General features: G+C 34.4%; 5 protein-coding genes across 6 annotated transcripts; 2 read left to right on the forward strand and 3 right to left on the reverse strand.

Annotated features, from left to right (window-relative positions):
• The first annotated feature begins 371 nt into the window (after window positions 1-371).
• On the forward strand, window positions 372-3,243 carry LOC100798223 (uncharacterized). The gene is made up of 5 exons (XM_003530145.4): window positions 372-1,256; window positions 1,657-1,709; window positions 1,964-2,112; window positions 2,207-2,358; window positions 2,463-3,243. Exons 1-5 carry the CDS (start codon window positions 476-478, stop codon window positions 2,882-2,884), a joined length of 1,557 nt encoding a protein of 518 aa, XP_003530193.1. The 5' UTR covers window positions 372-475; the 3' UTR covers window positions 2,885-3,243.
• Window positions 3,244-4,111: 868 nt separating this feature from the next.
• LOC100782850 (protein NDL1) lies at window positions 4,112-8,003 on the reverse strand. 2 transcript variants are annotated; one of them, XM_003529029.3, is made up of 10 exons: window positions 7,731-8,003; window positions 6,367-6,466; window positions 6,068-6,165; window positions 5,879-5,967; window positions 5,591-5,651; window positions 5,357-5,443; window positions 5,192-5,269; window positions 5,060-5,116; window positions 4,864-4,919; window positions 4,112-4,721 (listed from the first exon to the last, which is right to left on the reverse strand). In XM_003529029.3, exons 1-10 carry the CDS (start codon window positions 7,779-7,781, stop codon window positions 4,370-4,372), a joined length of 1,029 nt encoding a protein of 342 aa, XP_003529077.1. In that variant the 5' UTR covers window positions 7,782-8,003; the 3' UTR covers window positions 4,112-4,369. The 2 variants fall into 2 exon arrangements, with proteins under 2 accessions (XP_003529077.1, XP_006583571.1); XM_006583508.3 differs by lacking the exon at window positions 7,731-8,003 and having other exon boundaries at window positions 6,068-6,169; window positions 6,367-6,446.
• Window positions 8,004-9,767: 1,764 nt separating this feature from the next.
• LOC100783383 (mitochondrial carrier protein CoAc2) lies at window positions 9,768-12,039 on the forward strand. The gene is made up of 7 exons (XM_003529030.4): window positions 9,768-10,087; window positions 10,259-10,344; window positions 10,433-10,640; window positions 10,902-11,028; window positions 11,121-11,305; window positions 11,394-11,516; window positions 11,597-12,039. Exons 1-7 carry the CDS (start codon window positions 9,941-9,943, stop codon window positions 11,690-11,692), a joined length of 972 nt encoding a protein of 323 aa, XP_003529078.1. The 5' UTR covers window positions 9,768-9,940; the 3' UTR covers window positions 11,693-12,039.
• Window positions 12,040-12,546: 507 nt separating this feature from the next.
• On the reverse strand, window positions 12,547-14,057 carry LOC100783921 (pentatricopeptide repeat-containing protein). The gene has a single exon (NM_001252962.3). It carries the CDS (start codon window positions 14,029-14,031, stop codon window positions 12,682-12,684), a length of 1,350 nt encoding a protein of 449 aa, NP_001239891.1. The 5' UTR covers window positions 14,032-14,057; the 3' UTR covers window positions 12,547-12,681.
• Window positions 14,058-15,287: 1,230 nt separating this feature from the next.
• Window positions 15,288-17,581, reverse strand: LOC100784450 (protein EFFECTOR OF TRANSCRIPTION 2). The gene is made up of 3 exons (XM_003529032.4): window positions 17,427-17,581; window positions 17,033-17,359; window positions 15,288-16,484 (listed from the first exon to the last, which is right to left on the reverse strand). The coding sequence occupies exons 1-3, from the start codon at window positions 17,502-17,504 to the stop codon at window positions 15,609-15,611; spliced, it is 1,281 nt and encodes a 426-aa protein (XP_003529080.1). The 5' UTR covers window positions 17,505-17,581; the 3' UTR covers window positions 15,288-15,608.
• Window positions 17,582-18,522: the final 941 nt, after the last annotated feature.

An 18,522-nucleotide genomic window follows, 5' to 3' on the forward strand; every position in this document is an offset into this window, starting at 1 on the left:
TTCTCTATGGTACGTTTGATAAGAGAGAGCTTTTAGTTTAATGTGAATATTAAGTTCAGAATCTTATCGCGTCTCTATTTTTTAAAAATAACATATAAATGATGTTTTTTGAAATATTTTATGACTAATTTTTCACGAAATTCTTTTTATTAAAGGTGAGGATGTTACTTTTCTAGATTAATTTTCCTTTTAGTATAATAAAAAATATTATGTTACTTTTATTAATAAAAATATCATTTAAATTTTAATTCCAAAAAGAAATTTATTTAAATATTCTCATCCACACAAAACGTATTTTCTATAAAATGCCCCCCTATATTATAGTCCACGCTGGAGTCAATTCAAAGCAAAACTAGACCTAGAAACCGGTTCGAACCGGGCCCAAATCATACTAAAACCCTTCTCTCATAAACCCTAAAAATCAGACTTGGTTCCGTTGAACACCGATTAAGCATTTTCTATAATTCTGCTCTTAATGGAGATCACTGGTTTGTTCCCTCTCGTGGGTGAGAACTACTCCCTCAAGTTGAAACGTTCAATGCAAGACCTTTTGGCTGAGATCCCCAAAGAATCCCCAAATTTTACTCCTTTCGTCGATGCGTTTTACGAATTGATGCAAGCGAAGGTTGATCCACCCTTCGAGGTGACATGGGTCTACGCTGCAATTAACTTTCGTGGTCGTAACTCGGAGAAAAAAGGCGATGCCTTGGATAGAATATTGGCCGCAAAAGACTTGTTTCAGTTGCTATCTGCATGTTCAGCTTCTGTTCGTGCTTCAAAGAGCATCGCTTTGATGGCTCCTGTTGTTTTCGCGGTGAACGGAGTGATTCAGGAGCTGTTTGGGAGGGAATTGAGATTGAAGAGAGAGAAGAAAGCAATGAGGGAGGTGAAGTCTTTGGTGGATGTAGTTCTTGGGTATATAAGCATTTGCTGTGATAATAATAAGGTTTATGAGGAAGAACCTGATTCTGTGAATTTGATTTTTCCTTTTACTGATTTGGCTCGTGTTTGGGTGGACATGAATGATGATGAAGGGTTTAAATCTTTGTTGCCTCTTGTGAGCGGTGATGTCTGTGGCTGGATTCGTTCTAGAGATTTTCATGGGGGTTACTTGGGTGGTGCTGTCATCATGGAAGCGTTTTTCATGAAACTTTGCCTTTCTTTTCATTTGGCAACGTCAAAGGATGAATTGGAAATGAATCTCAAGAGTTGGGCTGTTGGCTCAATATCTAGCTTTCAAAACATATACTTTTTGGGTCAGTAAGGTTTTTGTTTTGGTTTTGATTTTGATTTTATATTTCAGTTTCCTACTACTTTCCTTATCCGTGTCAGTGTGACTTTAACTGTGCAAGTTTCTTGCCATTAGGCATAGACTTATAGTAGCTCATGAAATTGAGTGTGGCAATAAAGTTATAGCTCTGCACTATAATGTCCACTCTGAAATGCTTGAACTTCTATGGACCAAGTTTACTTATATCTCTGTGTGGTGCATTTTTGTACATAAATTTGTTTTTAACCTTTTCACTGTGGAACTTAGCTGGCTCATGGAAGAATTTCAATTAGAAGAATTTGATCATTTAATTTAACTTTTCTCTTACTTGGATTCCCATTTTTCTAGTTCCTAGTTTAATGTGGATTTGTCTTTTGTGCAACCAGAGATCCTTATGAGGACCATTTTAGAGACAGCTTTGCCTCTGATCTCAATACTGGTTAGTATTTCATCCTTGTACATATTTGCCATAAGTTTATCGTTTCTTTCATATCTGCAATAAGTAATCACAGCAGACACCTGTTCCCATTTTCATTGCACATAAGTCCAACACCATAATTTTATGAACTAGGGCTATCACTTGTACAATCCAATCCAGCTCTTTGTTTACTCTTGCCCTTGTTTATTTCCTGAGTCCATATATCTGAATGTTGAGATTCTAAGTAGTGCTTCCTTCTATTGCTGTCTGTGCAGAAACCTGAAGGTGAAATTCTATCAAGGAAAATTCTATTTGATGCTGTACTATTGGTGGACTACCCTTTTCTCTATCTAAATGCCAAGTACATAAAAAACCTTATCTTGACCAGATTGATTGTTACTCTCAAGGCTGTGGAGTATTTTAGGTATGATACTACAATGAATTAATTATTGTATTATGCATATATAGTTCTCTCATTGTGCTTGCATAGCATAATTTCTAATTCTGGCTTAATGTAGGGGGCTTGGTGATCAGAATAGAGCTATCTCTTATATTAAGGCATTTTCTGCTTCTCGATTGCCATTGCAAATCATTAAATGGGTTACAAGCCAGAATGGTTTGGAGGAAAAAACTGGCAGAGCAAATGGATCCTCCCCCAGAGCTCTTATAAGTAAGTTGATCTGGCTCTTATATTTTGGATTGGAGAATATTGTGCTCAATGCATTATACACCTGACATATTTGATCAATTCCTTGTGTTTAATATACTTAATAGATTGGCTGCTGAGCCTTGAGAATCGAGGGATCAGAGTTTTTGAAGATGATATTTTAAAAAGCCATGCTACATCAGGTCATGATATTTCCCAATCTGAGCACCCAGCTGGTAACTTGGAGGGCAAGGTAGCAGATGATGACCTTTTTTATGTGGATAATATCGGGGAAGAGGGAAATACAGGTGACAATGATAAGCAAAACAAATTGGTTAGTGATGCGTTTGTAGCTGCTGCCCAAACTATGAAGTTATCCGATGATGGAGCTCGAAAACGAAAAGGAAAACACAGTGAAAAGAAAATTAAATTTGTCAAATATGACCTCCATCAAAACTCTGAGCCAGTCAAAGCAAGGACTTCAGCCGCAGATGATAGTTCAAGTGGTGAGAGTGAAGTTGAGGATCCTGTTTCAGATACAGATGCATAAAGCGAGAATAACGAACTGTTTTCTGTGTAATGATGTTATTTAAACCTACTACAACTAGATGCCACAGTCCCATGTTATTATGTAGTGCATTGGAGGGATCCTTTACATGATGAAAGGTCTCAAGAGGTGGTGAGAAGTTGCTTGCTGCCTCATCAGTTTTGTAAGCATTATGTCCCCTGGTTTGCGAATTCAATTCAGCCTGGCTCCAACAAGTTTGTAGTGCAGTCACATTGCAGTTGCAACGGCACTTTCTTAAGATGTTGAGTATTTTATTTGTATTATATGATGTTAGTAAATTGTGATATACTAAAGGCTGAAATTTCTTATCCACAATCCACAAATTGGACGTGGACAGGTCTTTTCCTTTTCTTCCCTTCTCTCTGGTTCACTTTTTTTATGCTTTTGACTTTGGACAGTTTGGATATCAGGATATGCTAGTAACTCCGAATGAATCTGCATAAAGGAAGATAAATTTATAGAATCTTAGATTCTATTCAAATATTTAACCAACTCTTGATTGAACTGTTTTCAGCATAGTTAAATATGTAAGTGTCGCTTAATTTAATTTATTAGAAATTGCAACATTTTTATAACTAAACTGGTTTTTCTTTTTATTTGCCAATTAGATAGATGCACGGTAAATATGTAACTGTCTTATAATTTAATTTGTTAGAAAGGTTTGGAGAAGAATTTTCTTTCGATGAACTGAATTGTCATGCTTAATTTAGTAAGTTATCCTATGGTCTCCACCTTCTAACAATATTTGTACTAAAAATAAAAATAAAATCCTATTTTCTATCACAACCCAACACTTACTATTGCTTTGTTAGCCCATTGAAATGAATAGTCTTGACATTGAAGAGTTTAGTAACAGAAGATAAGTTGGTTAGGTCAGAACAAATGTTAGGCGTTGAAAATTCAAGAGATGAGAAGGAAATTGATGTGGTAACTCTTCATCCCGTGCTTTAAAAGCAATTTTGTCTAAAGCATATATAAAAAAAACTTCCATTATTAGAAGAATTCAAACCTTAATTTATCGTATTATGAAATATTATTCTATTTTTTTATCCATAAGAATCAAAGATAAATATAAAATACACACTTTACTAGCGCAAAGAACAAAAATAAAATAAGAGAGAAACAAAATGGAAGTTGCGTGTCTCAAAGTGAGAAATAGAAGAGATTTATAACTGGGAAGGATGTGTAAAAAATCAGGGAGTCTCTGGGTTATTAATTGCTCGTCACCATAAATAAAACTTGAAGTTCATATGGAAAGTACATATACAGCTCAGTGATTTCCTTCCTTCCTTTATGACTGACTACAAATGAATGAACACATACAAATATACCTATATTTATGTATTCCCACGGATTCTATCTACAACCCGCCATCTCCTCTCATACAACAAAAAACTAAGAAAAATCCATAGAAGACGAAAGGTTGCTTTAAGTTACATATGTAAATGGCCCTTCCCTTTATCAAACTCACAGCAAAACACGTGTCTTTATAGGCTTGAGCTTCAATCCCATGCTCTCTGGAGAAAGAAGCTCAGGAGAGATGCAAGATGGACTAAGCGGGCTTCTTGGGCTGTCACTGAAATGGCATGGCCTATACAAGCCATATCCCATTAAAAAGTACTCCATAGGGACCAGCATTGCATGTGGCTGTTCCTCTGTAACCATTGATCCGCAACCCTGGACTTCAACCAATGCAGTGTATCTCCTATCAAGTTTTGAAGTCATATGAAGAGCCTCCGAATGGAAAGGAGAACTGTCCCCGACAAAAATAAGCGTACGACATTTTAATCTCTTCAATCCTTCCGTTATGTCAGGTCTCCTACAAGTTCGCAAGTGCACGTAAATATGATAACTCAGATAAGTATAGGCGTGTGCGTGTTCTGATAAACTTTTCCACAAGCATTTATAGGAGAAGCAAATAAATATGGTGAAGCAAGTGACAACTATGTAGCAGCTCTTACTCATTGATAGCCTGAAGAAACCGAAAGACATTGATGCCCTTTCTCTCATCTAGTAGCTGGAAACAAAACAAGAGAAAGAACCAGCAAAGTGAGGTAAATGCAGAAGATATAAGAAGAAAGGGTAAGGAAATCAAATTCATATTTCAGCTATTAGACAGCAGCACAAGGGGAGGAAATAAATTAGCTTAGCACTGACTTTTCTGCAAGCTTGAACTATCTCTGATTCTGGAAATTCAGCATTACCACGAACTTCCTGTTACCAGGAAAACTCGTAAATACTAAGTAAACTAGGAAATACAAGAGAGGTAAGATCCTTGCATTACAATACCTTGCTGAAGTACCGCTGGAGCAAACACTCTTTCAACAAGCCACACACACCATAGAAGTATAGCAAATTTGACATCACCTAAAATTAGAAGCAGTCTTAGTTTAGTAAAGCTATCAAACTAGAGAACTCATGAATGCATATTGTCTGCAGGCATTTAAAAGGAACCTTGTTATAAAACCATTCAGTCCAAGAAGGAGATTTGCATAAGGGAGATACAAGTATTAAACCAAGAACACGCTCCCTATATTTCGTCTGCATCAAAATTACATAAAATAAGATTGATTTCATATCAAAATTTATTACCCATAACTAAGTTTTTAAATAAAAAAAAAAAAGACTACTAAGAATTGGTTAAACAGGCTCCTCCCCCCTCTCTTCAAAGTCAAATAAGGTACATACTGCAAATAGCGAAAGGATATAAGCACCAGACGATACTCCCATACACATCACTGCACCAAGCCTGAACAAGAAAATAGTTCATGCAATCAGTAAATATATCACATATATTAGATTTTCCCACATTATATGCAATATTCTCTTGGTCCCTTTTAATTTTAGGCATAACTATGAAAAGAACCACAAAAGATAGATCACTTTCTATGTTGGATCTGTTCTCAAATACATGGAACAATTTCAAAAAATGAAAGCTAACAATACAAAAAAAGAGAGAAATTGTATTGTAGTTACCGAAAATAATTGAGAACCTCAATTATTTGATCTGCTAAGTCTTCAGCAGAAGGGACTGGATCATCAGAACAAATTGCAGCAGCTCCCAACTACAAGAACTCTTGTGGAATTTCCAGATAAACTATGTAAATAAAAATATTCAGTTTTAAATGCAATAAAAAGTGCATTCAAGTAGATAAACTTACAAACCTCATGCCCAGGAGGACTGATATGATAGATGCAGAAGTTGTGAAGAAGCAAAGAAGTTGCCTCTGGACAGAAAAATAATCCTTGGAAACATGACATATCTGCCTCAATACATAGAAACAAAATAATGCCTCAGGTTTTCATATTAAGTTAAGAGGATAGAATCAAACATACACATACAATCATTAACATGTCCAGAAAAAACTAAGCAATAAATTTTAGAACAGCAGGGAAAAATTATGATTCTTAACATTTTAAACAGAAGTAATTGGCAGCAAGGAAAATGAAATGACTCCACTTACAATTTAGCGCTATATCTGGATAAGTGATCAGAGCTGGTTTTTCTTGATCCCCACAGACTATTACAGATACAGAACCACAGCCAGTTTGAATATGATGTTCCTGAAATAATATTCTTATATAAGCTTATGAGAAAAATAAAGGGGGGAAAAAAGAATGTGGGGGCAAAGAAGCACAAAAATTGAAGCAAACTTTTGGAGTGAAAAAAGAACATCCCTCTAAAGCAAGGATATCCTTTATTTTGTATGTACTCCATCCGAGTAACGAACAGAAAAAATGTCCAAATTATTTAATTCCTAGCATTGCTGCCCATGTGCCCTTACCCGTTTTTTGGATGACCCCAACTAACAAGCAATAGGCCAATAGCATATTAACAAGAGTTTGAAAAAAGATAGATGAAATAAGTACTGCCAGATTCCAATCATTGTATGTTCAATACAAAACAAGGTAAAGCTAGTGAAATGAGGACATTATCTTAAAATGTTTTATAAAAAAACGACTTTACCTAATCCAATAAATAACCGATACATATATAAATTATAAAGCATCAGCCAGAATTGGTTCAAGTACAATAATGATCAAAAGGCTAAAAAAGGCACAGCTATGATTCTTATAGACTGTAATGCACTTAGAAAGAACCGATAAGACAGAAAACCAAAGCAAAAAAGATCCAATTCATTCAAAGCGATGAACATCATACAGGAGGTTAAAGAAAAAAACCCTGACCCCACCTAAAAAAACAAAAAGAAGAATAAAATTAAAAGGAAAACAACAAACTGTGTGTAAGAAAATAATAACAAAGTTTCCCATATCATCTAAATCGCACCAAATACGGCAAATGCAGAGGTGAAATCCATTTCTTCCAAAAATCACTAAATTAATCCATATTTGCACACGTCTTAAAAGTACCGAGCTGTAAGATTAGACAATACTACTCAGTAGTATAGGAAGCCTGATATTAAAATAAAATATAAAAAAACTGAAATTAAAAACCAAGGACCAAATGAAAAAAATTCAAGAGGATCAAATATAGAAATAGCTCAATGTAATAAAAGGACAATCACAATTCACAAAACTATGAGGCATGTATAATATATGGAATGGGAAGATCAGCCACCACCTGACATATTAAAATCTCCATAATCCCAATGGATTGGCGTTGTAAAACATACACCTTTCAAAGGAAGAACACAACGAAATGAAAATAGGAGAAGAAAACAAAACATCCCCTTGATGAATTGATAAACTAAAATAACCCCAATTGTGTAAAAGTGCTAAGGGTGCTTCAGGAAAAAGTTTCCACAGCAAAAAGAACCCATTTGGAGAAAGTTTGGAACTTGAAAGAGAAAGGAAGAAAAGAAGAAACCTTTCCGCCGAGAAAGATCATCTCCATGTCCACTGAAACGGATTCAGCCATGGGTGGTGTTGGCTGCAGCTCTGCCCTGTATTCTTCTACTACTTTCCTCTCTTCTTCTTCTTCTTCTTTTTTGATATTGGTTTATGTCATCAATGGGTTATGTGATGCAAAACATATATAGAAAGAGAGAGAAAGAGAGCAAAGAAGCAAAGCGGTTGTTCGTTTGTTTCTCTCTCTATGTGGCTTTTGCGTTGAAACATAACATTAACCTACGGTTAACCACCACCGACGCATCTCTGTGACTCATGTCAATTTTTAACCGTCACTTCATACTTCGTCCTATATAAAAAATAAAAAATAAAGAAAAGTTATCCTTTCAACTAGCAACAACAATGTCCTCCTGTGAGAAAAAAACAACAGTAATGGCATAATTTAAACTATAAAAAAATAATGTCATAATTGAATTATGGGTATTTTTTTAGTCGGACATAACGATATCCTTTAACCCACCAGATCAAATCTTGTTTGTGTTTTTGATTATCATTGATCCAAATTTTTTTACACATAATAAAATTAAATATAATTTTTTTTCTAAATATATTATGTTAAAAATCAGGATGCAAACATATCTTTATGATTTTTTTAACAGTACTAACATTTTTCTACACAAGTTTTTTAGTTTATTTCTTAAATCAATGTCTTATAATCAGTTATTAATATTTTCTTTAATTATTAACCCCTTATTAAGCAATTTGTGTATATATTTAACAAAGTTTCACCTCAAAAGATCCTTGAAAAATCATTTTTCCTTTCAATCTTGATTGTAGCGTCATTAAGAGTATAATTGGGAATTAATAAATACTTTGCAACACACAAGATTTTATTTAAAAAAAAAAAAAAGATTTGTAGAGATCAAAACTTGAGGAATTAAGGATTAATCTAATCGAATTACTAATGGAGATTGTTTCATTTTCTTATCTTCTCTCTCCCTCGCTGGCTCCCTCTATTCTTGTACATGTATCACTAAATCCCTAAATTCTATATATGTTATTACATTACATTAAAATCTGATATAAGGAAATTTGCTCCTCTTAATGATTCTACTTTGGGGTGAATTAAATCCAAAAAGTAATTTAATTATTTATATATTTATTTTATTTTTTATCTTACTTTTAGAGCTTTTATCAAAATACAAAATTCGACCAAGTTATTGTTGAACCTTTTTTTATTATTATCAAAAGTTATGGTTGTACATAAATTATAGGTTTAAATAGATAAACATAAAATACTGCTGTGTAAAAAGTAGTTGCTTATTGCTGATCCAATCATGGCATGTTTTATCTTTTGTCGGTGCCATTTGTCTTCATTCAGGTAAATTCTTTGCTTTTTTTGTTTTTGTTTTTTGAAGGACAGGTAAATTCTTTGTTAACCTGCATACCATTCTACAAATGCTATAATAACTCACTTGAGTGCAATCCTGATTCTTGTCATTTTACTCAGCTGCTTTCTAATACTGAGACAATTCTTAAAGTCATATGAGATCAAGTTATAACTTTCACACTTTTACACATAATATAATACAAACTATCATTTATAAAAATGCATCCCGTATGTAACTTCACACTAACTTTTAATCGAATGATATAAAAGAACCTCTAATGCTGTTTGTTAGATACGGTACATTCAGCGACTAGTGCTTACGCAAATGTTTCAAGTTTTCAACATAGTTATAACGAACATCCAGATTAAAGAAATAAAAAAAAAATCTTATTAATAGAATATTTGCTATATTAAAAACATAAACATTATTTGATAGGAGCTCAATTTTCATGCATGGTTATTTTTAAAATGTTAACTAATCAGAATTTATCCTAAGTTTGACATTTAAAGTAAGAACCTTAATATAAAAACTCATATTTAAGGCAAATATTTTTAATACTATCCACACCTTATAATTAAATTCATTTAATAATTATTTTTGACATTTACTATTTCTTAACCTATTTGTAATAAAAGGTATGTTGTTAACTTTCCCCATTTTATAATAGAAGTGTAGAGCATGAGGAAAAGGGTGGGGAGACTTTTGGTCTGAGTTGGAGGCTAATGGTTGGATGTTCGAAACATACATAAACGACACTTGTTCAATTCCATTCAACAACCAAGTATTCACGCAATTCAAGAATTGAATTCGTTAATATTTTTTCTTCTCTTTTATCTGAATGGCGAAGCAGAGGCAAGAAGACGGGAAGAAGGGCGTGGTCGATCTCATGCCTCTTTTCGCCAAGGAACTCCTCGCCGGTGGCGTCGCCGGCGGCTTTGCCAAGACCGTCGTCGCTCCTCTCGAACGTGTCAAGATTCTCTTTCAGGTGCCTCAAGATTCTTACTTTACTTCATACTCCTTTTATTCCTTTTCCTCTTTTGGTGGTAGAGGATGAAGTGAGAGATAAGTTGTGAGTTCGAATCACCAGCTAACATTTGTCTATAAAAAAAAAATGAAATCTTATTTTCTTTCATCTTCAAAATTTTCTTTATTGCAGACGCGAAGGACGGAGTTTCAGAGCACAGGGTTGATTGGATCAGCTGTTAGAATTGCGAAAACGGAAGGCCTTTTGGGTTTCTACAGGTTTTTCTGACTTAAGTTGAAACTGTGATCATGATGACCATCATTATAAGTTGCAATTGAATTAACCATCTTTCTTGATGAGTTGCAGAGGAAATGGAGCAAGTGTTGCAAGGATTATTCCTTACGCAGCTATTCATTATATGTCCTATGAGGAATACCGCAGATGGATTATACAAACTTTTCCTCATGTTTGGAAAGGCCCTACCCTTGACCTTGTGGCAGGCTCACTCTCTGGAGGCACAGCTGTACTTTTCACTTATCCACTTGACTTGACTCGAACCAAGTTAGCTTATCAGGTAAGATGAACACCCAATATGCTTATGGACACCTAGTGAGAGAGATAAAAGTGAAAAAAAAAATGTTTTATAGGTAATGTGATTTGAGAAATGAAAGGTGTTTGTTAAGTGTATACAAAACATGAGTGTCCATGTATGATCACTCATCAAGTAAAGTGTCTTATCATCACTTTACTGGGGTCTGGGGGGTGTTAGGAACTGGAAGGAAAGGTTTTACCTTGCGCATTCATTTATACCAATTATTTGCATTTGAAACTACAGATTGTTAGTCCAAAAAAGTTGAATGCTTCGGGGATGGTTAATAATGAACAAGTTTACAGAGGGATCCTTGATTGTCTTGCAAAGACTTATAAAGAGGGTGGCATCAGGGGTCTCTATCGTGGAGTGGGTATGACTTCAAACCACCTTATATCGTTTGTATCATACTATATCACTCTTGCATTGGTAATGCAAAACTCTTCATTTTGTTCATGGCAACAGCTCCAACTCTTGTTGGAATATTCCCATATGCGGGTTTGAAATTCTACTTCTATGAGGAAATGAAGCGCCATGTCCCTGAGGAGTACAATAAAAGCATCATGGCCAAACTCACGTGCGGATCTGTGGCAGGGTTATTGGGTCAGACCATTACATATCCTCTTGAAGTGGTTAGGAGGCAAATGCAGGTAAATTTACTTCATCCGATCATCCAGATAATGATTGGTAGATATCAAATTAACTACCATTGTACAAAGTTGACAACCGTCTGGCCAGGTTCAAAAACTCCTGCCATCGGATAATGCGGAATTGAAGGGGACTCTTAAATCTGTTGTTTTTATTGCCCAAAAGCAAGGCTGGAAGCAACTGTTTTCAGGGCTGAGCATCAATTACATAAAGGTGAGAAAAAATCATAGCTTATTAATGTAACCAACACTAAAATCATTCTGTGTAGCTAAGTGTTGATTTTTGTAATTCAGGTTGTTCCATCTGTTGCCATCGGCTTTACAGTTTATGATAGTATGAAATCATACCTGAGAGTTCCATCAAGAGATGAAGCTGCAGTTGAAAATTGAAATGGTAACCAACAAAGGAATAAGATGGACATCCTCACCGGAATAATATAAAATGATCCCCTTCCCATTTCAGCCTGCTAACACCCTAGGGACTTCAAACTGGCTTCTTAGTCTCTGTCGATTTGACTGTTATTTATACATAATGGTAGTGCATTCTTTCAAGTTGTACAGCGAGATGGAGCTTATATTCCATCTTCAAATAGGATACTACATATACTTCTGTACACCTTACCAAGGAATGACCCCTTTAGATTCGGGTCTCATTCATTTCATCATTTGAGGAAACATCATGTCTGTTGTTTAGATAGGACAAACCATGTACTTATAAATAAAAGATAAATTGACCATTTTGAATGTGCAAGTAGAGAATCATTTAGAAATGTTGATATTAAATATCCCTTCACTGCATTTGGTTTATTCTAAGCACTCGCCAGATTTCTATTACCTTGCAGTTTTCGTGGGCTATTGTTGTTCTCAATTTAATACGCAATGATAAATAAGACATCTACAAATTACTTAGGGCACAAAATGTCTTGTATATACTTCAGGATTCAACATCACAATATACTCGTGTTTGTGTGGGAAGGAAAGGTTGATCTTGCAAGTGTTACTATTTAAATAATGGGGACAAAAAAGAAAACTCACCATATTCCATCTATAGGATGTAGATGGTATCTAAATTGTAGGCTACCAGAAGCACATTCGTAAGAATGCATTATAGTATATTCCAGGAGCCAACATAAAAAAATATGCAGCATCCCAATTATTGTTAGATGGAAATTTAGCACACTATCAGTCGCACAACCTTTACTAACAAACATGTACAACAGAGAGAAAGACACTACACAGGTCAATTCATAGATGGAACAAAAATTTCTTTGATCTGCCCGACTATGGATTTGAACTTTACATTTTTGGCAGCAAATAAGAAACAATCTAGCAGTACAGCATCAATCAATAGTATGTACAGTTGAGTACTTTTACCAACACTACCAATAATCTCCACAGGAGCATTTTCCATCTTTGAAATGATGGAATCGCTTGTTATCCCTAACAATTAGCTCCCTTCCAACAATCTTTGACATAATTTTGATTGCATTGTGGCAGTCCCCACAGATACGTAGGTTCTTGATGATTCTAAGTGTAGTCCTTGGTGGTGTACTGATGAGACCATAAGCAATTGCCAAACGTTCGCTATGATATTGCAAGGCCTTCTCTTTTTCCTCCTCATCAATGTCATGGAGGACATATCTTGTATCCGGCACATAACCTGCTTCCCTCATCTGCCCACTCAAACCTCCCAATTTCTCATTATCCTCTTCTTTATATGGTATAGAATACCGATACTCAGTGGCCCTATTCTTCTCCTCTAGCATGTTAACATCAGACTGCTTCTTTCTTGGAGGTGTTGGAAGTTTATCAGCAATGGCTTTTGAAGGATCAAAACGCGTTAACAACTCCTCCGCACAATCTTCAAGATCTAAATCTCCATGAATTCGTGCAAATTTTCGAAGAGACTCCCAAGCCTCAACTCCAAGCTCAATTGGTACATTCTCAATGAACTCCTCAGCTTCCTTCAATTGACCAGCATTCCCCATAATGTTAATAACCTCCAAGTAATGCTCCATGCTAGGAACAATTCCATACTCCTTCATGGACTCAAAGTGTAAAAACCCTTCTTCCACAGCTTCTGCCTGTGAACATGCAGCCAAAACCAATTCAAAAGTTTCCCCATCAGGTGGCAGCTCTGCTTGCTTCATCTGCTGGAAAACCAATAAACCATCACACCCTAAACCATTACTCGTGTACCCACCAATCATCAAATGCCATGTAGCCATGTTTCTGTCCAGCATTTGATCAAACACTCGGCGTGCATTCTTCACACTGCCACATTTGCAGTACATCCCAATCAATCTGTTGCTCAATTCAACGTCCCCACGAAAGGCCGATCTTCTCAGAATTTCATGGACCCTTTTCCCCGATTCAAGCGACCTCGTATGCTCACACAAATTCAAGAGCGCGAGATAAACGCGATAATCAGCCACAGCACCTTGACCCATGAGTTCCAATACTTGATCGAGGTTACCCTCTTCACAGAGGGCCACCAAGTCCACATTCAAGGGGTTTTGGTTTTGATGGTCGAGCTTCAATTTCTGTTCATTGGGATGTTTCTCCTTACGCAAAGGAGTGATTTTGTGAGTGGAACGACTGCCGGTGTTGCCGTTTCGACGCCTGCTAGCGTCGGGAACCGTGTAGGTACAGAAAGGAACGAAGGAAGAGGAATTGGTGAAGACTGCGCGTGGAATGGAAGCCATTGATGCGCGGAGTTTGAGCTCCATGCTTTCTGCTCTGCTAGTGTTCCAGCAGGTATCGCTAACAAAATATCTGGTTTATGGCTTCCGACACCATCAATCGTGAAAAAAATTATCAAAATTACTTCATTTTTTTTTTTGGACAAAATTCAAGATAAACTTGTCATGTTCTTTTAATTCAAATTACGTTTTTAACCATTTCATATTACAAGTGATCAAAACTTTAAACGATTGTGTATATATGTATACGTATTATACTTAGAATGTTTATAAAATGAATTATATATATAGTTCTCCAAAAATTGTCACGATTCAGTTTTTTTAATTTTAAAGATTTATATGATTTTTTTAAGAAAACTAATGTCATTTGTACTTTTAAATCTTAACCATTAATAATAAAATTTAATCATTAATATTTATTTCATATAAAATTTTATATTATATTTCGATTAGTGGTAAATAATGAATTGAAAGACATTCTTTATTTTTTCATTCCATTTTTTTTAATTGAATATTCAATTCACAATTCCAGATGAAACAGAAGAAGGATTTTATTTTTTAATTCCTATCAAAATTTATGTAATAGCAAAACAATTTTAGATATAAAATATTAGTTATTTTATATAATATATATGGATATTTTATATATATATATATATATATATATATATATATATATATATATAACTAATTTACATAAAACATTTGATCACATATAGGTGGGTTTCTTCTATCTGTAAACCAATTATTTTTGTGTTTTAGATTCAATTGAATTGAAAAATCAGGTAACAAAATGAAAAGAAATAAAAATGTGAATTCATTAATTAGATATTTTATAATGAATGAAACATAGACTCCAATCAATTGTTTGGAAAAAAATGAAACAAAATATTATCAAATCTCAATTCTTATATCATTCTTATTTTAAAAACATTTTATATATTATTTATTTAATTTTCTTAGTTTATACCTACAAAGGTAAGTTTGACACAATTATACGCTTCTCTCGTTTATATATTTCCACGTCAATGGTGGATGATGAGAAATTCAGGTGAAGTGTGAAGCACACATTCGATTGATGGCTTAAATGTTTGAATATTTATATTTTTTTTAGAACTAATTGAGTTAATTGGGCCGTTTAAATAAAAATGAAAAGAAGGTAATTTTAATTAAAAAGAATTTTTGAAATTGAAATAGAGCAAAAATGTGAAATACTAAAAAAAAAAACACAACAAATGTACACATTCTCTTACCATAACAACCTATGGAATCGGTACTCGTTATGATGATAAACAATCATTGTTCATTACTTGTACAGTACAGATAAAACAACTACCAGATTTAATGGGTACAACAACAATATAGGAAGAGAAATTCCCTCAATACAAACAAACATATTTCATTTCATCCTCCAGCATTTTTTTTATTACCTACAACTGTTTGGTTGCCTTTTGCATAGAGTTCAGCTGTTAAGTTATGCTACTCTAATTGTAATGCAAGAGCTTGCCTTGCCACCCTCATCCCTTTATGCTGCTACTCGCACCATAACCCATCATCTAGCAGGTCATCAGGGCACTCGATATGCAGAATTTGTGTAGTGCCAGTTATTTTTTATTTGCTATATGAAAAGATGCACGAATTCTCCTCCCTTTGTGCTCATGGCACCTTTTTCTTCCTTTAACTGGATGTCTTGTACAAGTGGAGCCATCATTTAATATGATTCCACATATATTGGTGTTTGTGATACTCTCATCAACAAGTGTTTGTGGAGGGTCTTCCACATCATTGCTGACATTATTTTGGTATTTGTATCCATTGTCCTTTGTTTGAATAGATGCTGCACGAATTCTCCTCCCTTTGTGCTCATGGCACCTTTTCCTTCCTTTAACTGGTTGTCTTGTACAGGTGGAGCCATCACTTAAGAGGATTCCACATATATAATCTGTGTTTGTGAGACTTTCATCAACCACTGTTTGAGGAGGGTCTTCTAAATCATGGCTCTCTGACATGGGTGCCCCTATTATTGCTTTGGCAGTGGACACATTTGTTCTCATTCCTTTGTGTTCAGGACACCTCATTCGTTTTTCAGCTGGTGGCCTTGTACAAATTGAACCATCACCCAGCGCCACTCCACAAATTTTACCATTCTCTTGTTCCTGAATGGCACCAGTGATATCTTGAACTAACCTAGGACGAGATCTGTTAAAGCTGAATAGTCGAGATAGGAGATTGTTATAGCTGCTGCCATTGTCTGCTTCATCTAACTTGATTGATTTAATTTGGATGCCCACTTGCTTCTGAGTGAAAGGCAGAAGAGCTCTGGCAATATCTGAAAGTGTTCTAGTGCCTGAAGCAATTTGATGGAGCTTTTGAAGAATATCATCAGGCCTCCGGACACAATTACTTCTTGTGTTCCATGCATAATCAAATGTACTGAGCAGCTCAGTTTCTGTTCGCAGGGCATCTTCCTTGTTTTGCATCTGTTGAACAAAAAAGTATTGTTTGCTCATGAAAAATTTGCATTTCTTATTCAGTAAGATGCATATGTGCATTCCTTCAATCTTGTGAGCAAAATTTCACAAAATGCAACAATCCACATCAAGTGTATCATTTTGTTAACAGTATTTTCCAGAGGTTAAATTAATTTTTTAGTATTTTAATTTGTTTTTTAGATTTAATTTCATCTTCTAATTTTTAAAATCAATTCAATTTGATTTTACTGTCTAAATAACAAGATCAAATTGAACTGATTTTAAAAATTAGAGGATTAAATTAAACCTAAAAAAAATCAAAGTAAACCTAAATAATAAGTTAAAGGAGAAAAAAAAACAAATTTAACATTTTTTCAAATAATAATTCTCATCACTTCATTCACCAGAGGTACCGAGCATAGACATAACTAGGATTTCTCAAATAGATCCTATTTTACCAATTTAGCTTTGGCCCATTCATGCAGATAAAATTATGCCAGTAGACAAAAAAATTACAAATGATGAGCACTATACATGTGTAATTTGAAAAGACTTACAGGAGCCCATCTATAAAGGATTGAGAATCCTTGTGAAAAGACTTGCTGAAACAAGTGGAGAGAAGAATCCTCCAAGTGGTCCCCATTTCCGCCATAACGCCGGAGTCGTTCTCTCACATTTTCAGTTTGTCCGAGGTAAACAACCACTATGCGGTGACGGTGAGGGACAAGCTTGTAAATTTTACGCTCTGACACTGATGCCGCAGCAGCTATTCCAAGCTCATAGACTCCTGGACCCGATTGTTGTGGGAGGTTATGAATCCTGTACCTTGAACACCCTTCCTTTCCTTTCGAATGGTCTTCCCAATCACGAGGGCCAATCAGAATCTGAAACCAAAACCAGTTTTTTCAAAGCTCCATTCACATAATTAATTAACTAAGACACATACAATACCTTCCAATGGGAGAAGCTAGAATCATGTTTTGTGCGGTTGCATTGCTCCCTCTTGAACCTGCTCATGCCCAACGCCATGTTGAACAGATGCCCGTTGATAACAATAACATAACGCTCTCTGTGTTGAGAACCATTTAAAGCTTCCAAGTCCAATATTCACACCATCGTCATTTACCAAAATGCCCTTCTTCCCATTCCAACTTTATTTCAAACCCATTAATTATTATTATCATGACAAATGTTAACTAATGTTTTCAAGATATTAGTTAATAAACTAAAAATAAATTTTTTTATTGGAATGAATAAAATTATTTTATTTTTTTTATGTTTTCTTATGATTTTCATACTAGATATTTTTTTTTATTTCAGTTTCTTTGTTATTATTTTCATCATGATGAGAATATTAAATAGTTTAAAAGAAAATTTGACTAATAATTAATTTTTCACTGTTATAATATATTAAAAGTATTAGAATAAATGAATTAAAATTTCACAATACTAATTAACAAATTGACTTTTTTATTAGAATAAATTTTAAATATATGTGATTATGAAAACTATAATTCATTCTTTTCAAAATTCTACCTTTTTATCATAAGATCATTTTTATGTATAAAATAAAATAATTACCGTTTATTTAAAGAAATAAAACTATACATGTTTATTAGTAATGGAGGGTGTGCTTCAGCAACAAACAAAAAATAGTAATGGAGGGTGTAACGGACCTTTTGACTTGAATTCTATTTTTACTTCAAATAATTAGATTTAACCTTAAGGAGTACTTAAAAGGAATTGTTTTTTGGGTTCACTAAAAAGAGAAATTTAATTTTAAGAAACATCAAAGGTTTTAAGAAAGATAATATAAGATTTAGTTGAAAAGGATCATTAGATTATTTTAGTGCATGAAAATACTCTTTAATCTTTTGGAAAATAATATTGCTGTTTTTTTAGTGGCACGGAATATAGGATTCTAAAAATATTAGAACTATCATTAATATTAAATATTTAGACCTCGCAATCGGACTTAATTTTTTTTTTTCAGAGTTGTAAAAATAAATTGAATAATTTTCATTCTTTCAAGCTTCCGGAGCTTATC

Source organism: Glycine max, chromosome 7 (genome assembly GCF_000004515.6).
Source record: "Glycine max cultivar Williams 82 chromosome 7, Glycine_max_v4.0, whole genome shotgun sequence".
NCBI lineage: Eukaryota > Viridiplantae > Streptophyta > Magnoliopsida > Fabales > Fabaceae > Glycine > Glycine max.

Bases quoted from the DNA above. Each gene is read 5' to 3' on its own strand.
- LOC100783921 (NM_001252962.3), bottom strand. From the start codon at position 14,031: ATGGAGCTCAAACTCCGCGCATCAATGGCTTCCATTCCACGCGCAGTC.
- LOC100798223 (XM_003530145.4), top strand. From the start codon at position 476: ATGGAGATCACTGGTTTGTTCCCTCTCGTGGGTGAGAACTACTCCCTC. The intron at 2,113-2,206 runs GTATGATACTAC...GGCTTAATGTAG, and splicing joins AAGGCTGTGGAGTATTTTAG to GGGGCTTGGTGATCAGAATA. The intron at 2,359-2,462 runs GTAAGTTGATCT...TATACTTAATAG, and splicing joins CTCCCCCAGAGCTCTTATAA to ATTGGCTGCTGAGCCTTGAG.
- LOC100782850 (XM_003529029.3), bottom strand. From the start codon at position 7,781: ATGGCTGAATCCGTTTCAGTGGACATGGAGATGATCTTTCTCGGCGGA. The intron at 4,920-5,059 runs GTCAGTGCTAAG...TTTTGTTTCCAG, and splicing joins TAGTTCAAGCTTGCAGAAAA to CTACTAGATGAGAGAAAGGG. The intron at 4,722-4,863 runs GTAAGAGCTGCT...GCGAACTTGTAG, and splicing joins TTTCTTCAGGCTATCAATGA to GAGACCTGACATAACGGAAG.
- LOC100784450 (XM_003529032.4), bottom strand. From the start codon at position 17,504: ATGGCGTTGGGCATGAGCAGGTTCAAGAGGGAGCAATGCAACCGCACA. The intron at 17,360-17,426 runs GTATTGTATGTG...TTTTGGTTTCAG, and splicing joins CTAGCTTCTCCCATTGGAAG to ATTCTGATTGGCCCTCGTGA. The intron at 16,485-17,032 runs GTAAGTCTTTTC...TTTGTTCAACAG, and splicing joins TCCTTTATAGATGGGCTCCT to ATGCAAAACAAGGAAGATGC.
- LOC100783383 (XM_003529030.4), top strand. From the start codon at position 9,941: ATGGCGAAGCAGAGGCAAGAAGACGGGAAGAAGGGCGTGGTCGATCTC. The intron at 10,345-10,432 runs GTTTTTCTGACT...GATGAGTTGCAG, and splicing joins GGCCTTTTGGGTTTCTACAG to AGGAAATGGAGCAAGTGTTG. The intron at 11,306-11,393 runs GTAAATTTACTT...CCGTCTGGCCAG, and splicing joins TGGTTAGGAGGCAAATGCAG to GTTCAAAAACTCCTGCCATC.